Source organism: Dipodomys ordii, unplaced genomic scaffold, assembly GCF_000151885.1.
Source record: "Dipodomys ordii isolate 6190 unplaced genomic scaffold, Dord_2.0 Scaffold118, whole genome shotgun sequence".
Lineage (NCBI taxonomy): Eukaryota > Metazoa > Chordata > Mammalia > Rodentia > Heteromyidae > Dipodomys > Dipodomys ordii.
The window spans coordinates 3,003,059-3,014,244 of NW_012267334.1; the positions used below are offsets into that span (position 1 = coordinate 3,003,059).

Below are 11,186 nucleotides of genomic sequence, written 5' to 3' on the forward strand. Positions count from 1 at the left end.
CCCATACAACCTGCCTTAGCCTACAGAGTGCAGTGGGAACACTTGGCCTCAAGACTATTCTGTCTCTCTTGACACCATGCCCAATCACCAAGTGAACAGAGTACTTCATTGAAGAACAATGAAGAACATGGCTTACCACTTCAGCCAAAAAAAAAAAAAAAAAGCCTGCCCTGGCAGGAAAATCTGTGAGAATATCGTCAATTAACCAGCAAAAAAGCCAGAAGTGAAGGTCTGGTTCAAGGGGTAGAGTACTAGCCTTGAATAAAAGTTAAGGGACAGCACCTAGGCCCAGGGGGGAAAAAATCATGATCCCTCCAACTCTGTCCCCTGAGTGCTGGGATTCCCCGTGCAGCTGCTGCTCCTAGCTGCCCAGCAGGCTTTCTTTGCTAGGCTGAGGTGTGTGCGGATGGGCCTTGGGGCAGCATGCCTTTGTCTGTGATGGATTGCACTGTAGAAGTCCCGCTCCCCGCTACCGCCCCCCCCCCCAAGTAAAATAGCTGCTGGGCTCTGCCTCTTGCCCTCTGGGTGCAGTGAGCTTGGTCACCTGAGCTCACCAGGTGCATCTCAGAGCTGTATTGGGCCAGCCCTGGGCCCCAGGGCGGGAGGCGGGAATCCCTCCACCCACCTCCCTGACTTCTCTGTGCCCTGTGGAGAACGAACCCCAGGGTGTCTTGTGTGGGTGGTGGGGGACAGGAAGGTGGAGGTAGGAAGAACATGATGTTGGCCAGTGAGGAGTCGGCGGGGCAGGCAGGCTGCGGCTAGGCCAGCTCTCGCCTGCAGTGCAGCCAGGGTCGGGCCCACAGGAGCTCAGGCTGCTGGTGGGAAGCCCCAGGCTGGACAGGGAGCTTCTGGGAAGTGGATGGGTGGTGGGTGGTCTTTGTAAATCCTCCTCATGACCCAGGCCGAGAACGGAAGGGTGTGGAACAGATGGTGGCCAAGTTCTGCCCCCATGGATTTTCCATCTCCCAGACTGATTTCCTAGGTCTGGGACACAGCCCTGTGACTCACAGGGTCTTGGATCTTGTGGGTTGGGGTGTAGGGACAGTCAGTGCTTGGAGCCTGAGGCCATCCTGCCCGGGGATTTCTGAGGGTGGGCAGCTGTCTGTGTGTGCAGTGTCTGTGTGTACCAGAGGCTGCAGAATGGCTTCAGCAGGAAGGAGCATCAGGATCATCTAGTGATGCCTGCTTGGGTACAGACAGGGAGGAAGGCAGTATGTGCTCTGTAATCTGCTGTCCCTGGTGGGGACAGATGGGCTACCCGGGGACACAGAGAACTTATACAGTCAGTGCCAGGTTTAGGACATGAACTGAGGTCTCTGGCATTTTGTCTGGTTTATGCTTTTGACCTATTTTACTGTCTCCTCAAATGAACTGAAATATGAAATAGTTCCTGTCACCATGAGTGGTTGATGAGTGTGGGGATGAGGGCTGCTAGTCCCCTCTCTCCTCCTCCAGCTCGCCCTTGGCATCAGGCAGGATGGGAGTTAAGTTTGGAGCCCCTGGCAGGGCAGCCATGGAGACAGGAAGGAGGTGGAGTGCTGGGAGCTGGATTTGGGGAAGAGGCCAGGAGCTGGCTGTTCTCTTCAGAGCCACCCCTCCCTCCTGCCTCCCCCCTGAGGCACAGGGTTGCAGCAGCCTGGTCTGTGGGGCCCTGGGCCATGCAAGCCACCCCCTGCTACCCCTGGGCATTGTCCCCTTTACAGGACAGCTGTTGTGCCTGTGGGACTTCTGCTCAGTTTTCACTGGGACTCACCCCTGCCCCAGCCTGGCCCCTGTGCTATAGCCATGGGACCTGGGCCTCAGGGTCTTAGGTGGGAGAACCTTCCAGCCTCCAGACTGCAGTTCCAGTAAGAGCGGGAGTGGGCAGATGCTCAGCAGGGGGAGCAGTACTCCTTAGCTCTGGGCAGCGGCTCTGTCTGCCATGGCCGGGCAGGGCTTTGCCTCTCCAGCCATGATATCTTGGCTACGTCATCATTCTTCTTTGAGCTCTGATTTTTTTTTCTTTCTTCTCTGATTTTCTTAATCACAAAATGAGGCAGCCTGGCTTCTCTGGAGGTGCCTGTGACGATAGGAGTTCAAAGATGCTGAAATCTTGAAGGACTCGGGCCCCTGGTCTGAGGCTGCTTATAGAGACCCATCTTCATTCATTCTTTTCTCTTGTGCCTTCATCAGAGGATGTCGGAGGGATCCGTCATTTGTTCATCTGTCTATTCATCGTTCCCTCTGTCTGTCAAACTGTCTGTCACCACCTACCCATCCATGTCTGTGCACCTGTTTGTCCATCCATCTATTCATCCATCCACCCACCCATCATTTCCCCTTCCATCTGCTCATCTACCCATCCATTCATCTATCCATTTACCCATCTATCGCTCTTCTGTCAATTTAATCTGTTCATCCATCATCCAAGTTCCTATCTATCCATCCATCCATCCGCGCATCATTCACCTTTTTATCCATCCATCCATCTATCCATCCATCCATCCATCCACCTGCTTATTCATTTGTCTATGCTCTGTCTGTTTGTTCATTCCTCCGTCTTCCATCCATCCATCTTCTGTCCATCTATCATCAGTGTTCATCTGCCCCATCCATCCAACCATTCTTCCACCCATCCACCCATTCATCCATTCATCTATCTAATAGGTAACCCGCACCTACAGAACATGAGGTACCAAGTATTCAGGCTCTGGTCTCAAGGCAGGGGTGGTCTCTTTTATCCTTGCCCCTGTGGGTCTTGAGGAAATGTCTACCCCTGGGACTTGGGTTCAGATTGCACTGAGAGCTGGGTTCAGGTGTAGGAGGGAGGAACAGGCCAGCCCGAATGTGCACAGAGTGAGGATGCCACCATCTTCCTCCCAGACAGCTTCCCAGTGCTGATCCTGGAGGGCACTTCCTTCCAAATGTGCTGCCAGCTGCCCAGCTCAAGTGAGTGGTGGTTTTCATTTGCTGCTCGCTGTCTTGGGACCTTGGGACTTGCCCACCCCATCTTCCTGAACCTTGCCAACTGTCTTGAAGAAACCCAGGCATCGGGCACTGTATCGCCATGTGGTGGGGTGCAATGGCTGAGAAGCAGCTGCTTCTCCAACGCTTTTGTTTCCCGGGCCCTGGAAGCTGTGATTGTATGCGGTTCGTAATTAATCATTCCTTGCCTGGCAATTGTCATTCTGAAGGCAGCAGTGGCAAGTTTTTCCTGACCTTGCTTTGGATGTAGGGAAGGAAAAGAAACTGAAGGGTAATGTGGTCTGGGCTGGAAAAGCAATTTAGAGTGATTTGCCCTGAATATTCAGTGATGTGGGCTGCAGATCCCCACAGCAGATAGGTGAGTTTCCGGGGCAACAGATTCAAATGAGTTCCATCATCTGCCATTTGGCCCGTCCTGCATTGAGTTTGCAGATGTGTGGTAGTAGCTGATAAGGATGGTCTGCAGCACGGGCCAGGCCTGAGCTCATTAGAACATGCTTATTATCCATTCCTAATGAAGGTTGAGAGCCTGGGCCAGGAAGTTCTTCAGAGCTGTGAGTCAGAGGGTGCCGAGAGCGCGCCGCTTTCGCGGCACGTGGCCACCAGCGGAGGCTCGGAGGAGGCTGGCGCTGGCCCCCGGGCAGTGTCAGATGTCGAAGCCTCCCGGAGGCAGGGGAATGCTTGGATGTTGGTTTGGCCACTTCTGACTGGCCTGAGCATTCTGGCTGGAGGTGCTGGTGCCTGGGTTTACGGCTGAGGTGCTGTGGCCATGATGGGTCAGCGCTGTGGTAACTTCCACAGAAGACGACGCTCCAGGGTCTGTGGGTGGGGGTGCTGACCTCAGCTCCACTCAGGGCCTGGGTGCTGCCTCTAGTTTGTTTGCTCAAAGGCTAGTGCTCTACCACTTGAGCCACAGTTCTACTTTCAGCTTTTTGCTGGTTAGAGATATGGGCATGAGCCACTGGGCTTTGAAGATGTAGCACTTGAGGTTGCCATGGGAACAGGGAGGTGCCACAGCCAGGCCTTATCTCTCTTTCCATCCCTTGGAGGGGGACTCCAGTGGCCACCAGGCTTGGAAATGGGGTCCAGTGAAGCTTAAAGAAGGGGCTTGGAGGGCTGGGAAGGTGGCTCAGTGGTAGAGTGCTTGCCTTGCATGCCTGAGGCCCTGGGTTTGATTCCTCAGCACCACATAAGCAAAAAGAAAAAAGCCGGAAGTGGCGCTGTGGCTCAAGTGGTAGAGTGCTAGCCTTGAGCTGAAGAGCTGAGGGACAGCGCCCAGGCCCAGAGTTCAGGCCCCACGACCGGACCCAAAAAAAAAAAAAAAAAAGAAGGGGCTTGGAGGCTGGGAAGGTGGCTTAACGGTAGAATGCTTGCCTCTCATGCACAAAGACCTGGGTTCTATTCCTCAGTGCCACATACACAGAAAAAGCTGGAAGTGGCGCTATAGCTCAAGTGGTAGAGAAAAAAGCTGGAAGTGTCGTTATAGTTCAAGTGGTAGAGTGCTAGCCTTGAGCAAAAGAAGCTCAGAGACAGTGCCCAGGCCCTGAGTTCAAGTCCCAGGATTGGCAAAAAAAAGAAAAAAGAAAAGAAGGGGCTCGGGTGTGGGAGCTTGTGCCTGTGGGCTGTGACAGCACTGCCACAGCAGTGGCAGCCCAGGTGGGAGCAGGCCATTCAGCCTGTGAGTTGAGCTGGTCACTTAATTACAGGTGGAGGAAGTGGTGCTGTGGCTCAAGCAGTAGAGCGCTCGCCTTGAGCTAAAGAGCACAAGGACAGCGCCCAAGCCCAGAGTTCAAGCCCCACGACTGACAAAAAAAAAGAAAAAAAGAAAAAAAATTACAGGTGGGACCAGCCCAGCCAGCTGAGTTGAGCTGCTCAGTTACTGCCCAGTGGCCAGGGGTCAGGGCTCTTATTGTTTCCAGTCCCTGTGTCCATGTCATAAATGGAGCTTTACCAGCAAGCAAAATATTTATACTGCACGAATCCTGGTGTTTAGCATGCAACAAGTACTCAAAGTGCCAGCTGTGTTCTAAAACTTAAGAGGCAGGGGCTTCCAGGCAGGTTCCTGTGATGATCCCACCTGAGCATATGCTCACCCACCCACCCATCCACCCATCCATCCATCCACCCATCCACCCACACACCTATCCACTCACTCATCAACCCATCCACCCATCCATTCACCGACCCATCCATTCATCCACCCATCCATTCACCCACCCACCCATCCATCCAGGCAATTTGTGCCATCTGTCTGCCTGTCTATCCATCTGCTCACCCAAATACATTTATTAACTATTAATCTATATATTCATGCATCCATTCATCCTCTATCGACTTATCCACCCAGACTACCTGTGAATCCGTCCATCATGTATATATGTACTCACCCACCCACCTACCTATGCATCTACCTGTCTACATCCACTAATTCAATTATTTACTTATCTGTATTCATCTATCCACCAATCCATACATTCAGCCTCCCTCCACTTACCCACCCAAAGTACCCCAGGATCCACCCATCCATCCACCTGTATATCTAACCACCCACCTACCCACTCATCATCCATCCCTCTATCCATCCACCCGTCTAACCATCTATCCTCCCCAGTTGCCATCTGGCAAATGACTCCCATGTGCCAGGCTTTTGGCACCAAAAGTTGAAAAGCATGGTTTCACATAATCCTGCAATTCTTGAGGTCCAGTCTCTGGAGAATACCCCTCCATTTACCACGAGTAAGTATTTCTGCGGTGTGAATGGGTACCCTGCCATTGTACATTCGGGGACAATGGCACTGTGGTATGCTGAATATAACTGGCTTGTGCTTCTACCTTGAGTCCTGGTGCTGAGTGCTGACTCTTATCAAAGGGAGAATTCATGTAGGGCCTGAACCACTGGGCAGCGGGGGTGGATGGGCCCCAGCAGGCTGAGGGGATTCATCTCTCCAGTGCGGATGACTGAGAACATGTCATATGGTGTCTGCCTGTCTCTTTCAAGGAGGACATAGTTTTGAGAACTTAATTGTGCCTATGCACTGTGTTTTACATTAGTTTCACTGTGCTAGTTCTGTGGGCATCTTGTCTTGGTAGATTCCTTGCTACGGTGTCACTCTCCAGGAGGCTCTGAATTCTGTGCAGTGGACACTTGGCACCGCTCCCAGCACTATGCAGTCATTTACCACACTTTTTTTCTTGTTATTTTTTTCTAATCTACTTTATTGTTGCTTTAGAGGTGATACACAGCAGGGTTACATTTACATGTGTCAGGTAATAAGTACATTTTCTTTCACATTGTGTCATCTGTTCCCTCATTCTCTCCCATCCCCTCCCTCCTGTCTCCACCCAGAGTTGCACAGTTCACTTCATCAATGTCCAGTGCGCATCTCTGCTGCATGTTTCCACCCTTTCCCCTCTGATTCCATACCCTCCCTCTCCCTCCCACAGACATGAATGGTATACACCATATATGAGCCTTTGCTGTATTTCTGAGTGCTTGGAAAGTGCCTGAGGATGCTTTTGGAGTAACAGAGGTCCCAAATCCCAGGACAGAAACTCAATCTCCTTTTCAAGTCAGTGTCGCCGGGCACCGGTGGCTCATGCTTGTCATCCTAGCTACTCAGGAAGCTGAGATCTGAGGATCACTGTTCAAAGCCAGCCCAGGCAGGAACATCTGTGAGACTCTTACCTCCAATGAACCGCCAGAAAATGGGAAGTGGTGCTCTGGCTCAAGTGGTAGAGCGCCAGCCTTGAGCTGAAGAGCAGGTCAAGAGTTCAAGCCCCACGACTGACCCCCCCCTCCAAAAAAAAAAAAAAAGGTGTGCTCCTGAGCTGGGATCCAGGTCGCCAGGTCGTGACCCCCCTGGTCAGACCCAGTGTCTGCAGCCGCTGCTGACTAAGGCTCTAATCACCTCGTCACTGTTTTTGTTTGTTCTGTTTGTTTTCTTTTGTGTGGGCACCTGGGCTTGAATTCAGTTGTTCTTGCTTGGCTTTTCTCCACTCATGGCTGACACTCTGTTACCACTTCAGCCATGCCACTAATTTCTGCTTTTTTTGCTAGTTAATCGGAGATCATTGTTTTGTGAACTTGTCTGCCTAAGCTGACCTCAAACTGCAGTCCCCAGGGCTCCGCCTCCTGAGGATGATAGACATGAGCCTTCCGTGCTTACTTATACTGCTTAACCCTTTTGGGGGACATACTGACCCTTTAAGAGAGTGCTGGAAAACAAAGTCTACCTTTCCAGAATATTCTCACACACAAATTTGTAGCCAACATCCAGACCCTCGTAGCCCCCAGAACCTTTCCTGGGCTTTGGCTGCAAGCCTTGCCTGGGTAGATGAGCAAGGGAAAACTCAGGGTACGGCTTCAGGTCTGACACCTGGGCTCCAGGGCTCAGCAGCGCTTGCTCCTGGCTGAGCTGCTGCTGGAGGGAGGCCGCGTCCCTGTTCCTGCTGCCCGCACCATTACGTCAGTCTGGGCTTCAGGGCAAAACCCTTGCGACAAGGGCCTGCTCCTGTCAGCACGGGAATGCTTCGACTGGTGATGGGAGGCAGCACGGGAGCTGTGCCTGCCCCTCCTGACTAGGAGGGGGGATCTGTGTCACATCCTGGGGCCCCCTCCGCCTTCCCGCTCGGACGAGTCCCCTGTGGCTGCCGTTGGTCTGCTGGCCAGGAGTGGATCCTGGCTTCGGATTGCTTCTCGGCTGAGAGCTGACCTGACAGTTCGGTCTGCTACTTGGCAGGAGGGTCAGCTCACCCCAGTGATGGAGTCACGCATCTTCATTCTGGAGCCCCTCGATGAGCAAGGACCTCACCAGACCGTGTCTCCTTCCCCTGAGATCCTTGCAGCCCAGAGCTACATGCCTGTGACACCTGCAGGTAGACAGTCTGGATGTGTGTCTGCCCTTCCTGCAGCCATGGCCCAGTGTGCAGTGTGGCTTCTGTTATCCAGTCCAGGGGCATGGGGGCACCTCCTAGCCACCTTGGACCTTGGCCAAAAATGCAGATTCCTGGCCCCCCCCAACCCCTTGGGCCTGGCAGGGTGGGGTCCTCCACACGGAGCTCCTCTGGATTGCTGGAGTCAATGGGCTAGGTGCTGGGTGCGGAGTGCTGGGGTCAGTGCAGCCCTAGCAGAGTGGCACAGAGGCAGGCTTCCCATTTGTGATGCAGATCCCAGCTGACACCCTGGCTTCTCCGCTGCCCAGGGCCACCTGGTCACATGTGGGCAGGGGTGAACACACGGCCAGCCTGGCTTGGAAGGTCTGGTGGTGTGGTAGTCTTGTTGGGGGTAGCTGTGCCCCACGTGTGTCCCCTGCCTGGCCTGGGCACATGGCGCTCTGGAGCTGGGCTCTGTGGTTGATGGAGGCTGGGAGGGGCGTGACTCCTGTCACCTGGGGTGTAAGCTGGGAAGTGGAAATGAGAGTTGGGAAATGTCACGGGTTGACATTTACATTGTCACAAGTCCCCAGGGGCCCTGAGCCTGGAGCCTTTTGATAAAAGTCACCAATGAGTGCTACATTCACATGAGAGCCCCTCATCTGACTGTGGTCTCCTGGGGTGGGTCTGAGTGTACTTCCCTGTGCAAAAATACCAGCCAGGAAGCATGTGGCTGGCTGGAGGGACAGGGCTTCTGGGGCAGAGCTGGGGACCTTGAACACTTTTCCAGAGCTTCCCATCTGGTGCTGGGGTCTAGAACCCAGCTGTCCACACACTGCTCATGCAGCTAGTCAGGGCAGCTGGAGGGACCATGCTCTTCCTGGGGCCCTCAGATGCGTGGACAGAGGCCCATGTCAACTGGCTACAGCTCCTGGAGTTGGGTTCTGCTCTTTGCACTCCGGGTTTGCACATGAGTTGCATCGCCTGGACTGGCATTGCCTGCTCTCTGCGAGTATTGTCAGTTGATAAGCTATGTCTGCTGAGGGAGGCATAGGAGTGGGGTGGCTGACAAGCCCTACCAGGTCTGATAGTTACAGCAAAAGACATGTTGCAAGATGGCTTTAATTTTTATTCTAAATACTTATAGAGCCCTTGAAAGTCCAGAACATCCAAAGCCACGTTGCTTGTTATTTGTGAAAGGCCCCTTGTAGCAGGGGCGGGTAGGAGCTCCTGCTGGGCCAGCTGCACAACCGCCTGACTGAGTTCTGTCTAAGGAAACAGAAGAACTCTGTGGTTCATGGATCCATAACTTCTGAGAGTCCCAGCCTCTGAAACAGCCACCGACAGGAAGACGCACGCGTCCCCCCTGGGGGCCAAGTCTACCATGCCACCAGCCAAGAGAGGGCCCTTCTTTAAATATTGCTGGAGGAGCTCACACTAGTAATTCGAACTACTTGATCTGAGGAATGAGGTTTGGAGCCAGCCTGCAGAAGAAAAGTGTGTGATACTTATTAACCTTAATCAGCAAAAAGCTGGATGTGGAAGACTGGGAAGGTGGCTTCATGGCTCTGGGTTTGATTCCTCAGTACCACATGCACAGAAAAAGCCGCAAGTGGTGCTGTGGCTCAAGTGGTAGAGTAGCTAGCCTTGAGCAAAAGAAGCTCAGGGACAGTGCCCAGGCACTGAGTTCAAGTCCCCAGACTGGCAAAAAAATGCTGGATGTAGAGCTGTGGCTCAAGTGGTAGAGCGCTAGACTTGAGGTGAAGAGCTGAGGGACAGCACCCAGGGCCAGAGTTCAGGCCCACGACCCCCCCCCAAATCTAAGGCACAGTGCCCAGGGCCCTGAATTTCAAGCCCCCTAGTACTTGCACACATATAAAAATAGCTGTTGGATGCTGGACGCTGGTGGCTTACGTCTATATCCTAGCTACTGGGGAGGCTGAGAATAGGAGGATCAAGGTTCAGGGCAAGTTTAGGCAGGAAAGTTCTTGAGGACCCTCCCCCCTTCCCAACCTTTGTGTGTGTGCATGCCTGTGCGTGTGCGTGTGCGTGTGTGCATGCTGGTGCTGCAGCTTAGCTCAGAACCTTATGCTCTTGCTCAGCTTTCTTGCTCACAACTGGCACTCTACCACTTGAACCATGCTTCTGGTCTGACTTTTTGCTGGTTAATCAGACATGGAATTTCAGGTTTTTTTCTGCCTGGGCAGGGTTTGAACTGCAGTCCTCTTGAGCCACCTGAAACCCAACTCTTAACTAATAGCTGGTGCAGTGGTGTGTGCCTGGCATCCCAAGCTAGACAGGAGGCTGAGATTGGGAAGGATCACTGTACTGGGCCAGCCAGGGAAGAATAGAGGGAAGCTGGATGTGGCAGCTCTATGCCTGTGAATTCAGGAAAGCCCCAAAGTAGGTGGATCACTGTCTGGTGTGTGCCCAGGCAGGAGGCAAGACAGTGTTCTCTGTCCAGGTGTGCGTGGTGGAATGGCTTTGTGAGGAACCCAGAGGGGTGACATCTGTAAAATGCATCTGAGTTCGGTTCCCTGGGACAGTCAATGCCCACAGCAGGTGTCTATGAGGGGAGGTGAATAGGTTTCATGACCATTTTCTTATCTATTTATTTATTTTATTTTTTGCCGGTTGTGGGGCTTGAACTCTGGGCCTGGGCACTGTCCTTCAGCTCTTCAGCTCAAGGCAAGCACTCCACCGCTTGAGCCACGGCACCACTTCCCGTTTTCTGGTGGTTGATTAGAGATAAGAGTCTGATGGACATTCCTGCCTGGGTTGGCTTTGAACCATAATCCTCAGTTCTCTGCCTTCTGAGTAGCTAGGTTGACAGGTGTGAGCCACCAGTACCTGGCCTGTTTTCTTATTTTGCACACACATAGAGTGCACTAACTAGAACATGCAGCACATACATGCACAATGCTCATCCAGGTACAGATGCAAATACAAGTAATATTATGTGCATGCAAACACACGCACATGTATGCGTACTTGTACACACATGTGGTGGTGTGTCTAGGTTGAGCCTCATGCTTGATTCTCTAGCACTTGGTGTCAGGCACGCTCAGTGCCCTGTGAACCCTCTTAAATGAACCATGGGAGAGTCCATTTCTGTCTTTTTTTGTTTTTGTTTTTTGGGTCCAGTTGTGGGGCCTGAACTCTGGGCCTGGGTGCTGTCCCTCAGCTCTTCAGCTCAAGGCTAGCTCTCTACCACTTGAGCTACAGCGCCACTTCCGGCTTTTTTTCTTTTTGCTTATGTGGTTCTGAGGAATCGAACCCAGGGCCTCAGGCATGCAAGGCAAGCGCTCTACCACTGAGCCACCTTCCCAGCCCTCCATTTCTGTCTTGTA

General features: G+C 52.9%; 1 protein-coding gene across 1 annotated transcript in view; it reads left to right on the forward strand.

Moving 5' to 3' along the window:
• Positions 1 to 11,186, forward strand: part of Vav2 (vav 2 guanine nucleotide exchange factor) — a 128,882-nt gene that overhangs the window by 48,764 nt on the left and 68,932 nt on the right. The window contains exons 4-5 of the mRNA XM_013029377.1: positions 7,352 to 7,501; positions 7,547 to 7,839. Coding sequence (XP_012884831.1) covers positions 7,352 to 7,501; positions 7,547 to 7,839 — 443 coding nt within the window. The remainder of the gene's footprint in view (positions 1 to 7,351; positions 7,502 to 7,546; positions 7,840 to 11,186) is intronic.